This window comes from Dendropsophus ebraccatus, chromosome 8 (genome assembly GCF_027789765.1).
Source record: "Dendropsophus ebraccatus isolate aDenEbr1 chromosome 8, aDenEbr1.pat, whole genome shotgun sequence".
Taxonomy (NCBI): Eukaryota; Metazoa; Chordata; class Amphibia; order Anura; family Hylidae; genus Dendropsophus; species Dendropsophus ebraccatus.
In genome coordinates this window covers 120,669,196-120,694,925 of record NC_091461.1, presented here as the reverse complement: position 1 = coordinate 120,694,925, position 25,730 = coordinate 120,669,196, and the positions used below count along the sequence as shown (strand labels likewise).

The 25,730-nt window shown below is 41.8% G+C and overlaps 1 protein-coding gene across 6 annotated transcripts in view; it reads right to left on the bottom strand.

Annotated features, from left to right (window-relative positions):
* Window positions 1–25,730, bottom strand: part of ELAVL4 (ELAV like RNA binding protein 4) — a 100,638-nt gene that overhangs the window by 35,150 nt on the left and 39,758 nt on the right. For all 6 annotated transcript variants that reach the window (XM_069979485.1, XM_069979488.1, XM_069979489.1 and 3 more), the window contains exon 2: window positions 13,415–13,655. In XM_069979485.1, coding sequence (XP_069835586.1) covers window positions 13,415–13,655 — 241 coding nt within the window. The remainder of the gene's footprint in view (window positions 1–13,414; window positions 13,656–25,730) is intronic.

The following is a 25,730-nucleotide window of genomic DNA, read 5'->3' as shown; positions in this document are numbered from 1 at the left end:
GCTCTAAAGGGAACTTGTAACATTTAAAATGCAGTTTAAGTTTCCCGCCTCATCATTTAAAGTGGAAGGAGCTGGGCTCAGGAGTCCAGTGGGCGGTCCTAATGAGTGACAGTTGTTTTTGAATACGCACATGTACTGAGAAAGCTGTCAATCACTGATTAAGACCGCCCACTGGACTCCTAAGCGCAGAATGAGCAGGAACTAAAAAAAAAAAACCTACAAATAAAGTTGCAATAAATAAATAAATAATCTTTTCTTTTTACTTGTCTTTGAACATGGGGTATGAGTTTAAATACCCAAGATTAGAAAAAAAAATTTTATTAGAATTTTTTTAAACTTCCGGAAACAGTGCCCTCTCTTGGTCTGTGTCAGCATGTACAGAAAAACAAATGCTCCAGAATCCTTAAAGGGGTTTCTGATTGTGAAACGTCTTTTTAACTAGTAAATTCTTAATCGCTGGTAAATAAAGATATTTTACTACCTTTCTGTTGTCTATTATGTTTTCCTTCTTCTTCCGATACAAACTCCCTGCCCTCTTCTGTCCATTGCTTCACTTCCTGTCCAGTGTTCATCCAGTTGAGGACTTCCTGTTCCCGCTGCACACTCTAGCTGGCTGTTCAGCCAACTCTCTATTTCCCGTGTAATAGTCAAGGAGATGCAAATTTGACTGCAATAGAGTTGACTGCAAGAGCTATCTTGTACAGGAGAAACAGGAAGTCTTTTACACCAGACAGGAAGTTGGGATACCGAAGACAACGGAGCAGACAGTTTGAATTCTAAGCCTAAGAAAATGACCACAGAAAGGTTGTTAAATAACTCTGTTAAACAATGTGCATTTATTTTATGGTTGAAAGGAAAAAAAAACTTATCGAAAAGCCCCTTTAAGTGTCTGTCCTCATTGTATTACACCCATCTATATAAGGCTGCTGGAATGTTTGTTCTTCTCTACATAACTTGAAGGGTTGGTCTCCCCTCTTAAAGGGGAACTATGGGAAGGTTAGAGAAATCTAACCCGCTGATAGCCTTCTATTGTGCACAAGTCGCCGAGGAGGAAGGTATGTCTCTTACCTTCCTCCTCGGCCTGTTCCCGCTCAGTAGGACATTTGCTCCACAGTCTAATAAGACCGTTAGGAGCACTGCCCTCCCCCATAGTGCCAATCCATCCCCTTCTTATGATGGAGCGGCCGGCCAGTGGCATGCTGCATCAACCCTATGGAGGCGGACATTCTCCAAACGGTCTTACTGGACTGTGAAGCAAACGACGAACTGCACGGGAACGGCCCTGAGGGGGAAGATAAGAGACATATTATAAGAGACATCCTTCCTTTTCCGCACCCTGTGCACAATAGGGGATTATCAGCAGGTTAGATTCCCCTTTAAGGGGCCAATCGGTCCGATTTGGCCGATTATCGCTCTGTGAAATAAATACAATGATCAGCCGATGACAACGATCATCGGCTGATCGTTGATATAGGTTTGAACCTATAAATGTCGGAGCTGGCCGTGCATCGCTACGTGTACGGCAGCTAACGATTTACATTACCTATCCAGGCTGCCGGGCTCCTCCTGCTGTCTAACCCCCCCCCCACCGTCCCGCACGCTCAGCTTCAGAGCAGTCTGTCTCAGCTGACAGGCCGCTCAGCCAATCACTGGCCGGGACCACCGCATCCAATGATTGGCTGAGCAGCCTGTCAGCTGAGACAGGCCGCTCTGAAGCTGCAGCGAGCGGGACCCGGGGAGAAGAAGAACGCAAGAGGAGCCCTGCAGCCTGGACAGGTAATGTATAAAGTTTAAACAAGGACTGCAAGGACATCGGTAATGATGTCCATGCAGCCCTTGTTAAACAATAATCGTGTAATAGGCCCAGTAAACGAGCGCTGATCTAGCAGGTACAGTTATTATCGGGCCCGTGTAATAACACTCTAAGTGTCTCCTCACATCCTCACTGGATTGGGCAGCGCAGCCGCCATTTCTTTCTATAGCCACTTTACAGTAAATAGGGCTAAGCTGCACTACCAGGCGCAGCCCATGCACAAGAGGGGGCGCTGTTTCTAAGGGGGGGGGAGAGTAAACCATTTCTACCAAGCTCATTGTAAAAAAAAGAAAACAAAAAAAAAAGCAAGTGTGTCATGGACGGTAGAGAGAAACCAGTTATTGGGAATAAAGAGCCTCTGTAAAGAGTTATTTCAGGAATAAACATGTTTTGCAGATCTTATGGATGACGGTAAAGGGAGAAGATTCTAGACAGCTGCCATTTCCTTTACAAACCCCTCTGCGCTTTTGTAATGTCCCACACATGGGAACAAAACAATCTGATTGTGATTGAGGGAGAAAAAAAAAAAGGCCAGAATTTTAAATGCAGAAGGGGGGGGAGGAGGCGAAGGGAGGAAGGCGAAGGGAGGAAGGCGAATGGAAGCAGTCTGGCAATTATAGCTGCCAATGTCGGCTTGATCGGGCTATCACAAACAATATACCGGGCCTTGCAGGATTTCATTCTCATCTCAAGCTCCGGAGGAAAAGATCACACAGCTTAACCCTTCGGTGGCCTGACTGCTATCCTAAGCGTCTCCTCATAGGGATTTCCTTACATTCATTGCTTGGGATTAAACAAAGACATTAATACCTGTGCCCATTGGGTGCCGCCTTATTGAGATTCAGTATATATCGTATGTCTATAGGGTTCGGGGCTCATTCCTAATGCTTGGGATTGTCCATGTGCTGTTATTGGGATCTGACTATAATATAATGGGGGAGGGGGGCACGCTCTCATAACTGCGAATGGTCTGACTTAATGCAGAATAAATAGGCGATATAGTCAGAAGACCTTTAGCTAATGATTGCATATAGTCCGCCTCTTGTAAGGGTGCTGTTACCACTAGTCTGCCAGGGCAAACACTCTGCGTCCTCTCTATACCAATTAGCTTTCATACCAGCCCTAAGGTACAATGCCGTATTATGATCTGAATTGTTTGGAACTATAACGCAATGCTCTATACTGGTAATTAGTATAGCTCCAACTTTACATGTAGGCTCTTTCGGTTATATTCTTAAAGGGAATCTGTCAGCGCTCGATCATGCTCAGAGTTGAAGGGTCAAAGAGAATGAGTTGAGCCTCAGGATGCATGCCTACTCCCTCCCTCACACCACCCGGCCTTGACCAACTGACATACAGAATCATATACCAGCACTAAATCATTCATCAGTGAAAGCAAGGAGGGGTGGGGGAGGGAGGAGGCATGCATCCTGAGGCTCAGCAAAGCCTCCTACACCTTTTGACAATCTAGAGCTGATAGTGTCTGATGTAACACATGCCGTTTGGGTTTATAAGGGTTAATTCTTTAGTTTTTCAATGCTAGACACAGAGAATATTATCAGTCAGCAACACTAGCTCACTGATTCCAGATCACGTCCCGTACTTCTTTAAGTATCTTAGTGCGCTGTACACACCTGGCTTATACAGTAGATCACTAAATCTACTAGATTACTAATGGACATTAGGAGCCCAGCAATCCAGGCTGGTTGTACACATGCACACAGTATGAGGCCGATCCTTCTGGACTGTTCCAGGAGGCTCTGGGAGCGAGTAAGAAGACGAGACGGAATGATTCTGTGGGCTGTGGAACATAGTGGAGGATCTCTGCAGATGTTGTGCTAAACTCCTCTCGGCTTCCAGGAGCTGGATGACGGCCAACAAAGCCCCCTCCCCTCAGACTGCGTCTAAGATTCTTACTTTATAGCATATTTGGTTGTTTTAGATGTTTCTATCTACTTCTTTGTATCTTGTAGCTCTCATTGTGTCTTACTTGTTGCTTTGTATTTATCATTTAAAGGGAATCTGTCAGATGCAAATCACGTTACAAACTGCGGACACTGTTAGATGCTGTTAGGTCAAGAAGACACATGGTACCTGTCATATATCTGTCTGTGCTTCCAGAATGTAGAAAAATGCTTTTATTCTCCAGTGCAGTGTCACAGAGGCGGTCCCAAACTCTTGAATTGTTGCAAGCTTACAGTATGTGTCTCCTCGCTCCCCCTCCCATCACTATCCCTGCTTGATCGATAGTTAGTTGGGTGTTGTGTCAGGGATGGGAGGGGGGGCGAGGAGGCATCTCAGCTGGCAACAATTTAAGAGTTTGGGAAACGCCTGTCTGACACTTTACATTGGAGAATAAAAGCATTTTTCTACATTCTGGAGGCACAGATAGATAGATGGATGAAAGGTACCGCGTGTCTTCTTGTCATAACAGCGTCTAACAGTGTTCATGGTTTAGAACGGGAATTACAGCTGACAATTAGTGATGAGCGAATAGTGAAATATTCGAATATTCGATATTCGTACAAATATCTCCCAAATATTCGATCCCATTAAAGTCTATGGGAACAAGTATTCGATTATTGAAAAACATCTAATCGACCACTTGGAGGTAAAAACCGGAAGCTGGGGGATTTGAACGCTTATCGAATATTTATAGAATATTCTGCAAACTATTCAATAATATTCAATAGATCGAATACCTTACTATTCAATCGAACAGTATTCGCTCATCACTACTGACAATATCTATTCCCTCATCTATTTTATATGGACCTATTTATTTGAGCATCAAAGAATCCAACACAGAGGTTTACAGAGGTATTTCCTCATTTCTAATAATAATATAAATACTACTACTAGTAATATAAATAATAATAATAATAATAATAATAATAATAATAATAATAATAATAATAATAATAATAATAATATAAATACTACTACTAGTAATATAAATAATAATAATAACAATAATAATAATACAAATTCTACTACTACTGCTAGCAATAATAATATAAACACTGCTACTGTTAATAACAATATAAATACTACTAGTAGTAATAAAAAATATAAATAATAATAATAAAATAATAATGATATAAATACTACTACTACAAATACTACTACTACTGCTAGTGATAATAATAATATAAACACTACTACTACTACTACTACTACTACTACTAATAATAATAATAATAATAATAATAATAATATTATAAATACTACTACTTCTTAATAATAAAAAAAAACAATTACAACAATAATAATGTAAATAATGATATAAATACTAATAATTATATAAACAATAATAATAATAATATTTTTAAATAATTTTTAAGGGGTTGTCCACTAAGAGGTTCCCCGACCAGCAGCCCCTCAGCCCTATCCCTGTAATGCTGCTATACCAGACACAGCCCATACATACGGGTCACACTCTTCTCAGAATAAAGTTAGTATCAGGCTAATTTTGAACAATGTTCAATCCTGGACAATTCCTTTAAAAACCAGGTGATGGCTTTTTCTATTGCAAATGCAATGAGCTCTCATGTACTGGATACATAATAGAATCAGGATCCTATTATCCAGGATATATTATGTATAGCAAAATAATGCGGGGGATGAAAAGCAGCAACTTGGATTGTGGCCAATTAAAGGGAATCTGTCAGCTTTATATCATACTCCGAGCTGCAGATGTAGGAGGTAACCAACAGATATATATCACTTAGCAAATGGCAGCTTGTTAAATTATAAAATCATGTTATCCTCAAGAGTCGTAGAGGCCGGGCTGAGCTGCAGCATGCACGCCTCCTTTCTCCCCATCCCTCCCTGCCCTGCATGATTGATGTACAGGACTTTGTTTCTTCATGCATGACAGGGAGGATTGGGGGTAGGAGGCTTGCATGCTGCAGCTCAACCCGGCATCTATGACACTTGAGCTTAGAAGGAAAACATGATCTTATAACTAAGAAAGTTTTTCTATCAGCTGTCTGCCTGCATCTGCAGTCACTCTTTAAAGGTTTTTTTTTTAAACCATTTTGCCCTACTACAATATACCCAGTAAGGTTCACTTACTTCTTACAACAATACAGAATAATAAATCTCTATTCTAATCCGCCATGGTAACATATGGTCTATGTGTCGGCTCATATCTATATTCCTTTCACTGTGGTATTTCTGTGAGTGGGCTCTGTTACTATGATCTCAGTGAGTGGGATCTCAGTAAGGAACAGTCACGCTTATACCAGGCTCCCATCTCCACCGGACTCAGCAGAACACGACTATCCCCCCACAGGATGTCGTTCCTATAGCTATATCTGCACGTTGGTGTAGATAACACTTATCCCCCCCCCAATAGACTAGGACGTCGTTCCTATAGCTATATCTGCACGCTGGGGTAGATAACACTTATCCCCCCCCCCCCCAATAGACTAGGACGTCGTTCCTATAACTATATCTGCACGCTGGGGTAGATAACACTTACCCCCCCCCCCCAATAGATTAGGATGTCGTTCCTATAGCTATATCTGCACGCTGGGGTAGATAACACTTATTCCCCCCTCCCCCCCAGGACGTTGTTCCTATAGCTATATTTGCACGCTGGGGTAGATAACACTTATCCCCCCATAGACTGGGACATCATTCCTATAACTATATCTGCATGCTGGGGTAGATAACACTCCCCCCCCCCCCCCATGGACTAGGATGTTGTTCCTATAACTATATCTGCACGCTGGGGTAGATAACATTTCCCCCCCCCCCCCCCATGGACTAGGACGTTGTTCCTATAGCTATATCTGCACGCTGGGGTAGATAACACTTATCCCCCCCCCCCCCAGGACGTTGTTCCTATAGCTATATCTGCACGCTGGGGTAGATAACACTTATCCCCCCCTTAGACTAGGACGTTGTTCCTATAACTATATCTGCACACTGGGGTAGATAACACTTCCCCCCCCCCCCCCATGGACTAGGACGTTGTTCCTATAGCTATATCTGCATGCTGGGGTAGATAACACTTCCCCCCCCCCCATGGACTAGGACGTTGTTCCTATAACTATATCTGCACGCTGGGGTAGATAACACTTATCCCCCCCTTAGACTATTGCTACATTGTCATATAAAGGAAACTGTTACATCCAAAGGGATTGACACATCTATGCTGTATAAAGCTCAGTAGGCGCCACTCCTCATGGATATCAGGTCCCAAATGCAAAGCGTTGTCGGGTTAAAGGCGCCGGCTGGCCGCTAATTCCCGCGCTGGGTTGTAAGGCGGAATCTATTGCACAGATTGTAATATATTCATCTTGTTCGTGCAGGTACAGAGCTTGCAGACTGCTTATTAACCCAGATCAGACATGACTTGCCTTCACTGTCTGTCACTTGAGCTGTTCACAATTTAAAGACTTTTCATCCCCGCCCCCCCCCCCCCCCCAGGCCCTGCAGCAGCGCTCTGTCATGTGTGTTTGTGTGTGTCTGGGGTGGGGTTTTTTGCAGCTGCCCCCCCCCCCCTCCTATGCAAATGCTACTGACTGGCGCACACGCTGCACGTTGCTGTCTCTGGCATCGGCCATGTCTCTGGATAGGGAGAGATTCTAATTCTCTTTGAAAAAGCGTCTCATTATAAATACATCACATGACTGCAGGTCTCCGGTGAGACGGGGCTGGGAGGAACGCCGGATATTAGAAGGGGACTTGTACAATGCTATTTTATTAAAGAGTGTTTTTTTTTCCTTTCTTGCATAGAGAATTACAGAAGGATGACATTGTTATTCTATAACTGGGCGATGCATCAAATGTGAACAGCGACCGGCATGCTCCTCATTAGGAATCCATTAACCCATATAATCCTATTTAAGGCTTGCGGGGTAAAGACCCATTTATGAGGCTCGATTGTTGGCTGATTGAGCATTTGTAGGGACGACGATCAGATTCAAGTACTTATCAGCTGCTGTATGTCCTGCAGGAAGTGGTGTATTCTCTCCAGTCTGACACAGTGCTCTCTGCTGCCACCTCTGTCCATGTCAGGAACTGTCCAGAGCAGGAGAGGTTTTCTATGGGCATTTGCTGCTGCTCTGGACAGTTCTTGACATGGACAGAGGTGGCAGTAGAGAGCACTGTGTCAGACTGGAGAGAATACACCACTTCCTGCAGGACATTCAGCAGCTGATAAGTACTAGAGGACTGGATATTTTTTTTTAGTAGTCATTTACAAATCTGTATAACTTTCTGACATCAGTTGATTTAAAAACTATTTTTTTCCCACTGGAGTACCCCTTTAAGTTGACCCAACACATTAGACTGGTGTTGTGGCAGATAATGGGATTCTAACACGCCCAACCCCTTTGTTCTCAGGGAGTGGTGGTGTTTGGTGGCAGCTTTCTCCTTACTCCCCCTCAGAGTGCGCACGCTCAGGTGACTCAGGTGGGGGAAGGGGGCATAGCTGTGTTTTTTGGGGTCAGTGGCATTTTTCACAGAATATGGAATGGTCTGCCTGTGGTATTTTTTCTGGAAGCTTCTCTATAGAAATGTTATTACAAATATAACTTGCAGGAAAGCCACTAAAATACTAGTAAAAAGAAAACAGCAATAATTTTTTCTTTCATAAGCAAAAATGTTTATATATATATATATATATATATATATATATATATATATACAGTATAAATATGTTGCTTATAAAAAAAAACCTTTTAAAAAAAATAATAATGATAATAATAAAAAAAAAAAAAAAAAAAAAAAAAATATATATATATATATAGCCTGTTGATGGGAGAATTCAGCTCTGCAGGCTTTGGATGGAGCTCTGTACTGTAATACAGCCGGTAACTGGGGGCTGTTACATAAAGGAGATTCAATGTTCTTTCATTAACGGTGACTTCCCATAACTAGATTTACAGCTATGGGAATAAATAGCTGTGCCGGAACAATGTATCCTCATCATTATTCACGGGTAAATGTACTCATCTTCCGGGATCGTTCAGGATTAGAAAAAAAGGATCTGTTTTTTTTCGGTTTCAAATTCAGCGCCAAATCTGGTAATGTAGTTTAATCTCATTCACTTCAACCTGCAATACCAGACGTGGCCATAAAAAAGGGTGGCGCCTATTCATTGAGGAAAAAAAAATACATACTTTTTTCCCTCCTTTAAGTTCTGGACGACCCCTTTAAGTGGAGTTTAGCTAAACACAAACTCCCCCTTTGTATGTGGTTCTATGGCTGTAAACCCACTATATGTATATTGGCTAATCCCGACATCTAGGCGGCTCCACGATCCCATTAAGCAGGTTTATAAAGAGCCGGCACCCTGCGCCCATTCATTTCAGCCTGGCCTCATTTAATCATCTCCTTTCTGCTGAACAGGTAAGAAAGTTTCTCTTTCTCCTTCCCGGCCTCGGTACAACTGGAAGGGTCCTGGAGGGACCGGCTTTATTGTTAATTTAAAAAGCCAGAATTAATTACATTGTGGAAATGAAAGTTATAATAAGCTCACTTTATGGCTACATTGTGTCTTTCCAGCTTGTTCCATCTCAGCATCTTTACGAGACAATACCCCCTATGAATCATAGCTACTGACTGCAGGCTTGTCTTATTTATGTATTTGTTTTCCCTTCAAAGAGCACTTATCCCTGTCTATTATTACTCGGAAAATGTCTTTCTATAGCCTTGGTGGTGGCGGGCTTAGCGCACAGCAGGTGGGATTCAATATACGTCTTTTAGAGACAAAATGGGAAATACATCCTGTTCTCCAACGTAGCCGCAAATTAACAGTATCGTTAAACCACTCATAATGAAATCATTGTACGTTGCCAAGTCTCCATTGCAATCAAGTTCTCACGCCTGGACTCGGGGGGCTATGCCAGCCGATATCCACCAGGGGGGAGAGAGAGAATCTAGCATTGGAATGGCACCCATTGGTTTCAATGGGAATAACTTTTGAAGCGAACTTGCCAAACTGTTTTGGTTCGGCAACGTTCTCCAAACTTGAACGTCAGCATTTAACTTCCAGCATCTGGGAAAGTTGGATGTTGCCCTAGGGCTGCCAGGAAAACATGGATACAGCCTATGGCTATGGCTGCATCCATATTTTCAAGAAGTCTCTCGGGAGGAATCCAACTCAACAAACTCCAACTCGACAAATGCCGATGTTCGGAGTCAAATGTTGATGTTCGGGTTGAAAGAACGTTGCTGAACCCGAACAGTTTGTCAAGTTCGGTCAAAAATAATTTTAACCTAAAAGTAAGTAAAGTTGTTAAATAGTCAATCGGCTACTTTGTATCCAACCATTCACTGTCCGAAGGGAAAACCATTGAGGGTCGGAGAAATCTGGGTATATTGATACCATTGGGGAAATTATTTCCATTGAATGAATAAATCTTAGCATTGTTCTCTTTATGGACCCAATAACAAAAATACAATCTAGGATCAGTAAGTCCCTGCTCTGTGTGGCATCCGCTGTGTTAGCGCTCAGTCCCCACATTATTTGTACCTGCACTCAATAAGGACTCCCTTAGAGCGTGGTATGAGGCTATAGAACAAGCTATAAGGCTCCTAGGATTTGTCTTTGAAGCGACTCTGTACGGGCATGGAGCCGCCCCCAAACCTCCGGTATTGCCTTTTAGGTGTCCTAACGCAGTGTCCGGATCTGGGGTTGGTCTCTCTCCCGGCATGCCGGTATTTTGAAGAAACTACTTCTATTATTGCAGCAGTGTGGCGGGGAGTCAATCCGGCGTGGCCTAAAGCTTCCATGCCCTAGGCCTGTAACACCTCTCTCCCCACCCTGCCGCAGCAATAAAAAAATCTTTTTTTTCCTTTCTGACACCAGGAGAAAGGTTGACGCCCGAACTGGTCACTGCATGAGGACCTCAGCACGGTACCAGCAGTTTGGGGTCGACTACATGCCGGTACAGTCACTTTTAGGGTCAGTTCACACATACAGACTCGCAGTGTAAATCTCGCTGCGAGTCTGTCAGTTCCCTGTCACTACATACTCGCAGCTGTCTGAACGACCACTGCATGTATGTAATTCTGCCCGCCCCTTAACCCCTTCGGCTCCCGCCTCGCTGTGTCTGTATGTACGTTACCTGTCCTTGCTGCGCGGCTGGGCAACACACTGATTGGCCGGGCGGGAGAGCAGGACGCTGGGACCCCGTGCAGGAGACAGGTAATGTATATACAGACACAGCAGAGCGGGAGCCGGACGGGAGCTGAAGGGGTTAAGCGGCCAGCAGAATTACATACACGCAGCGGTCATTCAGGCCGCTGCGAGTATGTAGTGACAGGGACCTGCCAGGACCTGCCAGACTCTCAGCGAGATTTATGCTGCGAGTCTGTACGTGTGGACAGACCCAAAGCATTATTAAGGTTAAAAAATCTTTTAACATGTCAAAACTTTTGATCGGTTGGTGTGTTCATGAGTCGGGGAGAAGCACTCAGAACACTCCCCAAGTGATCAAAAGTTTATATATATTTATTTTTTATGATAACTTTATGGTAGTCATACATGTAAGATTGCTGTTGGCCCAATACTTAATAGGCCAACCACTATCTCTCCCGATGGCCCCGTATGCATAAAGGGTCATGTTTTCGAAGGAAAGGGGGGGGGGGGTAAGCCTCTAACAGAACAATAGTAACAATAGTCTACAGTATCCAGTCTGTAGGCTGCATCAACACTAAGCAAACATGGGCAGATGCTGGGATCATGGTTGGGTATGATGGATTTCAACATGCCCAATCCTTTTGGTCTTCAGGACATATGCTGCCATTGGAGGTGTCTGCCCCCCCCCCCCCCCCCCGACTGACCACTAAACGGTCAAGTGAAGTCATAACTACATAACTGCTAGCTCTGGTCAGGAGTGCTTGCAGTTAAAGGGAAATTTGCAAAACCCAGGAGACCAGCAGGGCCACCCGATGCTGCAAATGATGACGGCTCAGGGGGCCCAGTGTATTGCAGGAGCAGGCCATGGGGCCCCCTGATGCGGCGGGCCCCATAGCAGCCACTATGGCTGCTATAGTGGTAGATACGCCCCTGCTCACAACTATCTAGTGTATGGCCTGTGGTAGACTTAGTTGCCAGCCTCCCGATGTGAAGTCTGCTCCGAGGTATGAAGCAGCTTTGGTGGATTTCGTCTTGTTTTTGTTATGCAGTCGGTGTCAGCGATTTCTTTCTCTATACAAATGAACATGCAATTTCAGCTGAGCCAAGCGGGACTGTTAATGGGAGCCTGGGAAAGATCATTTTTGGTTGGATAACTTTCTAGAAGCTATTCTGGCTTTATCTATATCTTCTTAGCATCGCTCTCTCCTGCTTCTCTAAAACATTGCGTCAGGTTGTGGAAGGGGCAGATGAAGTCAATGGGAACATTGCCTCCTCCTGGTTGAGGATTGCTCCCTCCTTCCCATGCTAAGAGGCATCTACACCAGGGATGGGGAATCTTCGGACCTCCAGCTGTTGCAAAACTACAATTCCCGTCATGCCTGGACTGCTTTAGCTCTACACTGTAAGTCAGAACATGATTGCAATGATCGTCAATAGTGTTGAACGGACATGCCGAACTGTTCAGGTTTAGCAATGTTCTCCAAACCAGAACATTCAGCATTTGACTTGGAAAAGCTGAATGCCGTTCTAGGGTATCCTGAAAAACATGGATATGTAGGCTGTATTCATGTTTTACTGGATACAGCCTGGATATCAGAAACTTTGTAATATATCTTATCAGAAACTTTGAATTATATCTTAACAGAGAAAAATGCCTATTTTTTCCCCTTATCAGGCTCCTCCTCCCCCCTTATCCCTCCGAAACTCACTATTCATTTTTGAATACTGCTTAAATCTGTCATAAGATGGTTTAGCTCATTGAAGTCAAGTTATGACTGCCCGAAAAAGCCTGTGGGGGGGGGGGGGGGTGTCTTCAGAGTGGGTCACAGGCACAGAAAGAAACAAAGATGGTACCGAAACCTGTATTAAATGTTACTCTTCCCCCTGTTGTTTAATTCAAAAAATAAAATGCTCAGTACTTTGCTATAATGTCCTCCATGCTGCTGCTGCTTCTGAGGGTGTACTTAAGCTATAGGGAGCAGGATCACCATTGTGTGTGTATGCAGTGTATAGACAGCACCATAGCAGCTAGTTGTTGTTTTTTACCCAATAATTCAGGGGCAACTAATATTTAGATACGGAGCCCGTGGAAAATTCCATAAATGAGTGAAATAACGGCCAGAAATAGGTCTACTCCTCATAAACACACAACAGCTTATCCTCTAGAGTTACATTAAAGTATAGTAATGCTCATAACCTTCATTTATCCTATTGTCCCTTATGGTAAATACAATTCTAGCATGGATTTCCTGTATATATACTGTATATGTAGATTCTTTCAGTCCAATAGAAATACATTAATGACCAGTCATGAGCACTAAGGAGACTAATACGAGATATTACGGCCAGTGCAGTGACATGAGAGTCAATGGGTGGGGTTGTTGTGGCATCAGGCTATGGCTTCCCCCTATAGCATATAATAGTATCTGATACTTACTGTCCCATGTAACCCGTGCCCGATACACCTAGAAGATATGAGAGAAGAAGCTGTATACACGTACCTGTAATTTTGTCCCGCACCAGCTTGCACGATTCTATCTCCCCAATGCTGCCAAACAGACTCCTGAACTCTTCTTGCGTCATGTTTTGCGGCAAATAGTTGACTATGAGGTTAGTTTTGCTGTCATCTGTGGCTGCCCCTGTCTGCATAGGAGAAGCACAGTTTCGACTATTACTGGATGGTCCATTGCTCGTATTGGAAGTTGGGCCATTCGACACCTGAGGTTCCATGGTGCTAATTATCTGCAATGGAAAAAGTCGGAAGAATTAGCTCAGCTAGGCCTTAAAGGGACAGTGTCATCAGAAAACGACTTATCGTGTAAATAATGTTTTATGTCAAACAGATTTTTTTAACAGAATTTTTGGTGAAATTTTTTCTAATTTTCCATTTTTTCTATCTATATTATAAAATAATCCTGATATCTTGCAGTTCTCATTCTCACCACTGGGGCTAAAACTAAGCTGAGACTTCCTGTTGGCTGCAGTAAAGTGATCTGTACTGCATTGCAGCGTCATGTGACACCAGTAAAGGAGACAGGTCACAGAGCGCACTCAGTAATGTCTCACATTCATCTCAAGGGGACAGAGTCTGTCTATTGCTATCTATGTCCATGAGTGTTGCTGTAAAGCAGGTCACTAAATGCTGTTAAGAACAGTCCAGGCAATATGGCCGCTTCCATAACAATGGATAAATAGTGAAATAAAATAAAATTACAGTCAGAAAATAAAAACAGATTAGAATAAAAGAACAATTTTTAGTAGTATCTGACTCTGATCAGGAAGAGAAAATCTTGGTGACACTTTCCCTTTGAAGGAGACAGATGCATCTTTGTAAGAACTTTAGTGTTATCTCACGACTAATGATGAGTAGCGTTGAGTGAACATGCCAAAAGTTTGGGTTTGGCAACATCCAAACCCGAACGCTCAGCATTTGACTCCCTAAGACTGGAGAAGTTGGATGCCGCCCTAGAGAGCCATAGACTGCATCCATGGTTTCCCTGGTAGCCCTGGGGCTAAACCCAACTTCTCCAGGAGTCAAATGTTGAGTGTTTGATTTAGAACGAATGATGCTGAACCTGAATATGAAGAATATGGAGAGTTCACTCAATACTAGGGATGAAACATTTGGGTTCGGCCAAACACGAGCGCTTGCCATCTGGAGAAGTTGGATTGAGTTCTACAATCCAACTGGATACAACCATAGTCCCCCAAGAGCTGCATTCAACTTCATCAGGCAGCGGACGAACATGAAGTTTGCTCATCACTACTCATAACCAAAAGAGCGAAATAGATACATATGGTGGATTCTTCTTTCTCTAGACCACAGATAGAGAACCTTTGACCCTCCATCTGCTGCATTACTACAATTCCCATCATGGCTGTCCGGGCATGATGGGAATTGTAGTTTTGCAACAGTGAGAGGTCCACAAAGGATCGTGATCCGGTACGTAGCATCAGATAGCCGTTAATTGGGACAATACGCTCATATAACCTGCAACTCACTGAACCCAATGGTGGGTGAGTCGTCTTGTGGTTCTTCTTCCCTTTCTCAGATACAACCGACTCCTGGACTATTCTAATGCACATAACGGAGTATACGGCTAATCAGCACAATGCTGGATATAACCGGGACCTGAAATACTAATGCAGCATTAATTCTACAAAAACCCCAATGTGCATATTTATTGTGCCGCCCTTGACAATCCGCGATATAAATAAATGGCCTCCACTGAGTCTGCAGACCTTCCCGAGCACGACTGCAAAGACTCCCTCCGACACCTAACCACATGAACAATAATAAGGTAACGTTACCGGAGACGCAGCATGGGGCTGATTGAATGGGGGAAAACGAGTGACCTGTCTGCTGCTTCTTCTATCTGAGCAGGATTTGACTGACACTTTCTACATTTAGTGCAGTCGGGAGCCTCGGACGCCACATTGATGTGGCGCTAAGGAGAGCCGGAGCTTTAAAGAGAAGGTGTGACATTGCGGATATAGTCCAAGCTGTAGTCACCATGGTTTAGAACAAAATGAGCTGAGAAGATTGTAAACTCCAACTCATTGGGGGCTTAAAGGGGTACTCCGATGAAACCAAATTGTTTTCAGATTAATTGGTGTTAGGAAGTTATACAGATTTGTAAATTGTCTTCCAGTACTTGTCAGCTACTGTATGTCCTGCAGGAAGTGGTGTATTCTTTTTGACACAGTGCTCTCTGCTGCCACCTCTGTCCATGTCAGGAACTGTCCAGAGCAGCAGCAAATCCCCATAGAAAACCTCATCTGTTCTGGACAGAGGTGGCAGCAGAGAGCACTGTGTCAGAGTGGAAATATCACACCACTTCCTGCAGGGCATACAGCAGCTGATAAGTACTGGAGGACTGTAGATTTTTAAATAGAAGTAAATTACAAATGTATATAACTTTCAGAAACTGGTTGATTTTGAAGAAAAAGATCTTTGGTCAGGAGGTCAGAAAGCGTTTATAGTATATTGCAGCGGTTTACAGTCTCAGAGAGTCGCTCGCTAAGGTTAATCTTTGCTCATTAATACCTCTAAATTAGAAAATATATAAAATAAAGGATCGGTCCCAAATCTGTGACTTTGATGGTTTGTGCTCCGGTGTGTATATACATATATACATATATACATATATACTGTACATACACAATCATATATAATAGAACGTATAACACCCATGTGGCCCACAGTACATTATCCTGACCTATAATAGAGTAGCAGCTGCTGAGTGCCGTGCGCCGGGCGTGCTGATCACCTCAATGGGCCTCCATGTTGGCGTACAGGACTAATATACATACTATAAATGGAGACTCTATTTACTAGTTACATAACACAGTATGAGAAGCTTCCAGGGTAATGGAGAGGATTTCATAGGGAACCTGGCTGTATTATTGTATGAGAGCACTTCAGCTGGGAGAATATCATCTACAGGGTTTCCAGGGCTGCCGCTGGTGTATGTGTTACGGTTGTGTATGTGTTACGGTTGTGTATGTGTTACAGTGATCTCTGTATTATGATGGTGTATGTGTTACGGTTGTGTATGTGTTACGGTTGTGTATGTGTTACGGTTGTGTATGTGTTATGGTTGTGTATGTGTTATGGTGGTGTCTCTATTATAGTGATGTGTGTTATGGTGGTGTCAGCAGTATGGTGGTGTATGTATAGTGATTAGAGATGAGGGAACCAGGTTCGGGTTAGAGTCGATCTGAACCCGATCATTCGGTATTTGATTAGCGGGGGCTGCTGAATTTGGATAAAGCTGTAAGGTTGTCTGGAAAAGATGGATACAGCCAATGACTATATCCATGTTTCCCACATAGCCTTAGGGCTTTATCCAACTTCAGCAGCCACCGCTAATCAAATGCCGATCGTTCGGGTTCGATGGACTCCAGCTGCTCCAGGTTCCATCATCTCTAATAGTGATGTCTGTGTTAAGGTTGTGTATGTATTTTGATGGTGTATGTGTTACGGTGGTCTCTGTATTATAGTGGTCTCTGTATTATAGTGATCTCTGTATTATAGTGATGTATTATGGTGGTCTCTGTATTATAGTGATGTATTATGGTGGTCTCTGTATTATAGTGATGTATTATGGTGGTCTCTGTATTATAGTGATGTATTATGGTGGTCTCTGTATTATAGTGATCTCTGTATTATGGTGGTCTCTGTATTATAGTGATGTATTATGGTGGTCTCTGTATTATAGTGATCTCTGTATTATAGTCATCTCTGTATTATGGTGGTCTCTGTATTATAGTGATGTCTGTATTATGGTGGTCTCTGTATTATAGTGATCTCTGTATTATAGTGATGTATTATGGTGGTCTCTGTATTATAGTGATGTCTGTATTATGGTGGTCTCTGTATTATAGTTATATCTGTATTATGGTGGTCTCTGTATTATAGTGATGTATAATGGTGGTCTCTGTATTATAGTGATGTATAATGGTGGTCTCTGTATTATAGTGATGTATTATGGTGGTCTCTGTATTATAGTGATGTATTATGGTGGTCTCTGTATTATAGTGATGTCTGTATTATGGTGGTCTCTGTATTATAGTTATATCTGTATTATGGTGGTCTCTGTATTATAGTGATGTATAATGGTGGTCTCTGTATTATAGTGATGTATAATGGTGGTCTCTGTATTATAGTGATGTATTATGGTGGTCTCTGTATTATAGTAATGTATTATGGTGGTCTCTGTAATATAGTGATGTATTATGGTGGTCTCTGTATTATAGTGATGTATTATGGTGGTCTCTGTATTATAGTGATGTCTGTATTATGGTGGTCTCTGTATTATAGTTATATCTGTATTATGGTGGTCTCTGTATTATAGTGATGTATTATGGTGGTCTCTGTATTATAGTGATGTATTATGGAGGTCTCTGTATTATAGTGATGTATTATGGTGGTCTCTGTATTATAGTGATGTATTATGGTGGTCTCTGTATTATAGTGATGTCTGTATTATGGTGGTCTCTGTATTATAGTAATGTATTATGGTCTTGGCCCTCATACAGCAGCACGACTGATACATTGTACATAGAAATTACATAAATGTCTACCCCCCCCCCACCCATTGTTATATCCATACACCGCCGTTGCCTCGGTATATAAAGGTATCTATAATAATATTCAGATGAATTTTTGAAGCCATGTCATATCGTATCAGAGGAATAATTTCGACTCCAGGCTTCAGGCCGTGTTGTGTGAAGTAAAGTTCCCACAGTAACAGACTGCTCTCATTTCCCAGAAATAGTAAATGCGCTTTCCTTCGCTGTCATGCATCACGCAGAAGAAGCCTCCCAGAAGCCTCGGGAGTGATGGAGCCTCCGACGTGTCTCTCCAGTTCTCTGGCAGGTCTATTCATGGGATTGTGATCACCGGGCCTAATCCACAGCCACCTGCATCTAGGGCAGCCACCTTGTGACCCCCTCCCCGGCTCTCCATTCACAGGCCGCAGCCTTCCCTTGGCTGCCCACCGCCCCTGCTAATGGCACTTGTGAAGCCGCCTCCATTAGGGTGGAAAGAGAAATCTCACTGAGTGGATGACACTCGCTGCCACTTCGCACCTGCTCTGCAGATCTGCTAATTTCACGCCTGCCGCTTCATATCAGGAATCCTCTCAGACAGATTGAGGTCCCTTAACTACCCCTGGTGTATTGCCGAGCGCCTGGTCTGCCCTCCTGAAGGCGGAGGATGGGGCTGGCGGCATGGATTTTTAGGTCCATTTATTAACCCCTTCACAGCACTCAGTCTAAGCTTTGTTTACATCGCGTCTTCCTGACCCCCGAGGTGTCTGAGCACAGAAGCCGCGTCCGTGAATGTGCGAATTTATGAGCGGCCTTCAGCCTCCGACCAGATGGGGAATTGACATCACAAGGTCGTATAAAAATAATATAAATTACAAGATTTTCCATAAAGAAAAATATATTAATGTAAGAAGAGTCCAAGCACTATATAATGTATATAACAGCTCAGGGCTAACAGCAATAACCTATGTCCCACTATTCCATTACATACAAAATATTTGACCCCCCCCCCCAACACAATGAAGGGAAATCTATCTATCTATCTATCTATCTATCTATCTATCTCCTATCTATCTATCTATCTATCTATCTATCTATCTCCTATCTATCTATCTATCTATCTATCTATCTATCTATCTATCTCCTATCTATCTATCTATCTATCTATCTATCTATCTCCTATCTACCTATCTATCTATCTATCTATCTATCTCCTATCTATCTATCTATCTATCTATCTATCTTCTATCTATCTATCTATCTATCTATCTATCTATCTATCTATCTCCTATCTATCTATCTATCTATCTATCTATCTATCTATCTCCTATCTATCTATCTATCTATCTCCTATCTATCTATCTATCTATCTATCTATCTATCTCTCTATCTATCTATCTCCTATCTATCTATCTATCTATCTATCTATCTATCTCCTATCTATCTATCTATCTATCTATCTATCTATCTATCTATCTCCTATCTATCTATCTATCTATCTATCTATCTCCTATCTATCTATCTATCTATCTATCTATCTATCTGTCTATCTATCTCCTATCTATCTGTCTATCTCCTATCTATCTATCTATCTATCTATCTATCTATCTATCTATCTCCTATCTATCTATCTCCTATCTATCTATCTATCTTCTATCTATCTATCTATCTATCTATCTCCTATCTATCTATCTATCTATCTATCTATCTATCTATCTATCTATCTCCTATCTATCTCCTATCTATCTATCTATCTATCTATCTATCTATCTATCTATCTCCTATCTATCTATCTATCTATCTATCTATCTATCTACCTATCTATCTCCTATCTATCTATCTATCTATCTATCTATCTATCTATCTATCTCCTATCTATCTATCTATCTATCTATCTATCTATCTATCTATCTATCTATCTATCTCCTATCTATCTATCTATCTATCTATCTATCTCCTATCTATCTATCTATCTATCTATCTATCTATCTACCTATCTATCTATCTATCTATCTATCTATCTATCTATCTCCTATTTATCTATCTATCTATCTATCTATCTATCTCCTATTTATCTATCTATCTATCTATCTATCTATCTATCTATCTATCTATCTCCTATCTACCTAATATCTTTCTATCTATCTGAAGGCTTAAAGTTAAACTATCAGCAGATTGCAGCATTGATCTTTCTCTGTGACGCTGTTTTTTGGAATATTTTTATTTATTTATCCATAAGTAGTAACATCTCCCTCCCGGCCCAGATCTTGCACAGTAACACTAGCTCAGCCCCATACTGGCTATTACTGTATGAGATGTGGGGAAGAAGTTGCCACTAGGTATGGATACATGAGGCAATGGGTGAGTCTGCAGGGGGGGGGGGGGGCACTGAGGGGCCGGGGACACCCCAGGGGGCACCATAAGGGCTCATTTACATATTTCCTCCGCTAAAACTACCACAAATCTTCCTCTCTCCCCCTACAGGTACAAAACCACAGGGTTGTATATACAAACCTGCTGATAGTTTCCCTTTTAAATGCAGTTAAGTGGAACTATAGATATTTAGCAGAACGGTGACGTATGGCGGAGTATATACCTCCCTAAGCTTTCCATGCTGGCTGTGCTTCTTATTGATGTTTCTGTAACAGATTGTCCTTGTATACTGATTCCTATATCAGTCTACAAGTCTACTATCTATATCAGTCTACTATCAATCTACAAGTCTACTATCTATATCAGTCTATTATCAGTCTACAAGTCTACTATCTATACAAGTCTACTATCTATACCAGTCTACTATCAGTCTACAAGTCTACTATCTATATCAGTCTATTATCAGTCTACAAGTCTACTATCTATACAAGTCTACTATCTATACCAGTCTACTATCTATACCAGTCTACTATCAGTCTACAAGTCTACTATCTATACAAGTCTACTATCTATACAAGTCTACTATCTATACAAGTCTACTATCTATACCAGTCTACTATCAGTCTACAATTCTACTATCAGTCTACTATCTATATCAGTCTACTATGAGTCTTCAAGTCTACCATCTATATCAGTCTACTATCAATCTACAAGTCTACTATCTATATTAGTCTATTATCAGTCTACAAGTCTACTATCTATACAAGTCTACTATCTATATGAGTCTATTATCAGTTTACAAGTCTACTATCAGTCTACAAGTCTATTATCTATATCAGTCTACTATCAGTCTATAAGTCATTTATCTATATCAGTCTACTATCAGTCTATAAGTCATTTATCTATATCAGTCTACTATCAGTCTATAAGTCATTTATCTATATCAGTCTACTATCAGTCTATAAGTCATTTATCTATATCAGTCTATTATCAGTCTACAAGTCTATTATCTATATCAGTCTACTATAGATGTGAAGGAGCTGATGGAGTTCACAGCCACCATCGTAACATGTAAAGACTGGAGTAGACAGTGACTGTTTGGACATGATGGCTGCATATATTATCTCTTCTTTATGGATGGATCCGGTGGGTATAACGCCTCCTACTTATAATATCTCTTCTTTATGGACGGATCCGGTGGGTATAACGCCCCCCCTACATATATTATCTCTTCCTTATGGATGGATCCAGTGGGTATAACGCCTCTCCTACATATATTATCTCTTCCTTATGGATGGATCCGGTGGGTATAACGCCTCCTACATATATTATCTCTTCTTTATGGACGGATCCGGTGGGTATAACGCCCCTCCTACATATATTATCTCTTCTTTATATACAGATCTGGTGGGTATAACGCCTCTCCTACATATATTATCTCTTCTTTATATACAGATCTGGTGGGTATAACGCCCCCCCTACATATATTATCTCTTCTTTATGGACGGATCCAGTGGGTATAACGCCTCTCCTACATATATTATCTCTTCTTTATGGACGGATCCGGTGGGTATAACGCCTCCTACATATATTATCTCTTCTTTATGGACGGATCCGGTGGGTATAACGCCTCCTACATATATTATCTCTTCTTTATATACAGATCTGGTGGGTATAACGCCTCCTACATATATTATCTCTTCTTTATATACAGATCCGGGGGTTATAACGCCTCTCCTACATATATTATCTCTTCCTTATGGATGGATCCAGTGGGTATAACGCCCCCCCTACATATATTATCTCTTCCTTATGGATGGATCCAGTGGGTATAACGCCTCTCCTACATATATTATCTCTTCCTTATGGATGGATCTGGTGGGTATAACGCCTCCTACATATATTATCTCTTCTTTATGGACGGATCCGGTGGGTATAACGCCCCTTCTACATATATTATCTTTTCTTTGAGGACGGATCCGGTGGGTATAACGCCTCCTACATATATTATCTTTTCTTTATATACAGATCTGGTGGGTATAACGCCTCCTACATATATTATCTCTTCTTTATATACAGATCCGGTGGGTATAACGCCCCCCCTACATATATTATCTCTTCCTTATGGATGGATCCAGTGGGTATAACGCCTCTCCTACATATATTATCTCTTCCTTATGGATGGATCTGGTGGGTATAACGCCTCCTACATATATTATCTCTTCTTTATGGACGGATCCGGTGGGTATAACGCCCCTTCTACATATATTATCTTTTCTTTGAGGACGGATCCGGTGGGTATAACGCCCCCCCTACATATATTATCTTTTCTTTGAGGACGGATCCGGTGGGTATAACGCCTCCTACATATATTATCTCTTCTTTATATACAGATCTGGTGGGTATAACGCCTCCTACATATATTATCTCTTCTTTATGGATGGATCCGGTGGGTATAACGCCCCTTCTACATATATTATCTTTTCTTTGAGGACGGATCCGGTGGGTATAACGCCTCTCCTACATATATTATCTCTTCCTTATGGATGGATCCGGTGGATATGATGCCCCTCCTGATAATTTGCTTCTTTAAGCAAAAGTTTTTCACGTAGTTAAATCAAAAGTGTGAAAATCTTAAGTTCTCTATATTTAGCCCTGAGACAGGAGCATCAGTATCAGGTTTACACCTCTGGCGCCTGTAGGTGTCACATGGCATGCCTTAGCGCTTTCCCCTTTAATAGATTCACAACAAAACCCACGCTTTCTATAAGAGTAAATGAGCACAAGTCGAAATCATTCGGCAGAAATTTCTACCAGGATTACCAGAAAATCATGAGAATTAAGTTTGTAGATTTTGTAAGAATTTTTTATGTGCAAATCCGTACAAGGAATTCACGGCAAGTCCACCTCATGTGCATTTCTTCTTAATGATCTGGAGCCTTAAAGGGATTATTCAGGCTTAAAAAAAAACATGGCTTCCAGAAACAGCGACCCTTCTGTCCTGGGTTTTGCAGCTCACTTCCATAGAAGTGAATGGAGCTGTAATACCACACATAACCTGAGGACAGGGGTGGTGCTGTTTTTTGCAAGAAAGGAGCTGTGCTTTTTCTAATCCTGGGAGATCGCTTCAACTTGTATAACACTTCAGCTGCTGTATATTACATGTGTATATGTAGTCAATGGAGATTTCATATCAACATCCATAACATCAATCATGATCCTTCCACATAGCCGCTCGTAGACAATGCCCCTGGGGCCTAATGGGAAATCCATGTATTACATGAAATACAGATCTAATAACCCAGTATTCCTTCTCATCAGAATCAGCACAGAAAGGTCCAAAACAGAGTATTTTACTAAAACCAATAGCGATGATGAGTTTTAGAATCATAAAAACAGAAAAAAAAAAACGAAAACATTGTTTAAGGTTAGAAAAAAAATATTAACTTTTTTCCCCCCATAAAAAAAAAAAAAATCATTGAGTAGTCATCTCAGTCTTATTCAAAGCCAAAGGGCTTAGCTGCAATACCAAGCACAGCCCAAGGACAGGAGTGGCGCTGTTTCTAAAAAAAAAAATATATATATATTTTTTGACCCCTTTAATGGCCTTTAGCCATGTGTAGTCTCTGCATGGCGACACACTATTGCTAATAGAATAACACTCCTATGCGGCCCTGTGCAGACCCATGCTACAATAACAATCATACCGCAGACGTTATATACACAGCTTCTTTCTTGGGTTCATGAACATTATTTCTGGCCGTCATTATAAAATAATGCTGGCAAAACTTAGTCTTATGATGACGTTCTTAAAAAATTAAAAAACAAACAGCAGATCTCTAGAATTATTATACTATACTATATACTAGTAGTATACTACAATAATAATTATTTTATTAAAGGGATACAAAAATCAATTGGTGTCAGAAGGGTATATAAATTTGTAATTTACTTCTTTTCAAAAATCTCCAGTCTTCCAGTACTTATCAGCTGCTGTATGTCCTGCAGGAAGTGGTGTATTCTCTCCAGTCTGACACAGTGCTCTCTGCTGCCACCTCTGTCCATGTCAGGAACTGCCCAGGGCAGCAGCAAATCCCCATAGAAAGCTTCTGCTCTGGACAGAGGTGGCAGCGGAGAGCACTGTGTCAGACTGGAGAGAATACACCACTTCCTGCAGGACATACAACAGCTGTTAAGTACTGGAAGACTGGAGAATTTTAAAATAGAAGTACATTTCAAATCTATATATCTTACTAACACCAATTGATTTGAAAGTAATTTTTTTACTAGAGCTCCCCTTTAAGTTACTGATCTCTATTGCACAAAGGATATAGGATAATTGACAGATGGGTGGATGGGCTCTAAACCTTCCTGCATGAAGTTGCTGTATTCATACTAAAGCTATGTTCCTGCTTTTTCTTTTTCTTTTTTTTTTTTTTTTACTGTTTAGCCGCAGTTTTTGGGGGGCGGCCATCCTTATTGTGCCAAAATGCCACCATTTTATGGCACCAAAAGAACGGCCACGATACGGCCAAAAAAGGACATTGTGTGAACAAACCCTATATAAACAAAAGGCTAAGCTCCCATAGACTTGAATGGATCCGGCTGCCTCCTCTGCCAGATGCTAGAGGAGTCTCACCTAATTGATCACAATGATAGAAAAAAAACTGCTGAAATATCCGGAATAATAAAGAGCGCTGTATTACTCCGCCACATTTTCTCCGAAACAAAGACCAGAAGCAGCCCGCGTCTACCCAAACAAGACGCTTTACTTTTATCTTCCGAAACATTTGCGCGCCTCTCTCTTTAACAAATCAGCCGCTCTGTCAATACATCCGTTTGATTCCAGGGTTTAAGACAAATCTGTCTCAACATTGAGAAATCGTCATCCGTCTCCAGACACCGCGGCAGCCCCTCCTGCGCAGTCATCTCACTCCGAAATCTCGTTATTACACTGACTTCTCGGTTCTATCGGTCAGTAGCGGTGAAGCACGTGAGCCCGCCCCCCTGCCCACCACCGCTGTAATATCTATTCCCTACTTCCAACTTGCCGGCAGAACGCGTCGCTTTTTCGGCCGCAAGACTAATTATTCCGGGTCTGAATGTTCATAAAAAAATAAATTAAAAAAACTAAATTCATTCTAGCAGCTAATGACTTAAATTATGGCGTGACCCCCATCTCTGATTTACACTTGAATTATTTATTCGGGAAATGGCGCAGCCAGAAAATCTGAATCGTACCTATCTACTAGTGATAATGCCGGCTGATGGATTCACGTAAACACATTAGAAGTGAAAAAAAGTGATGAGAACCGATCGCACAAAACGATATTACGGTAATACGGCTTACGGACAGGAATGGCGTATTCATTGCGATGCCCGATCTTTAGG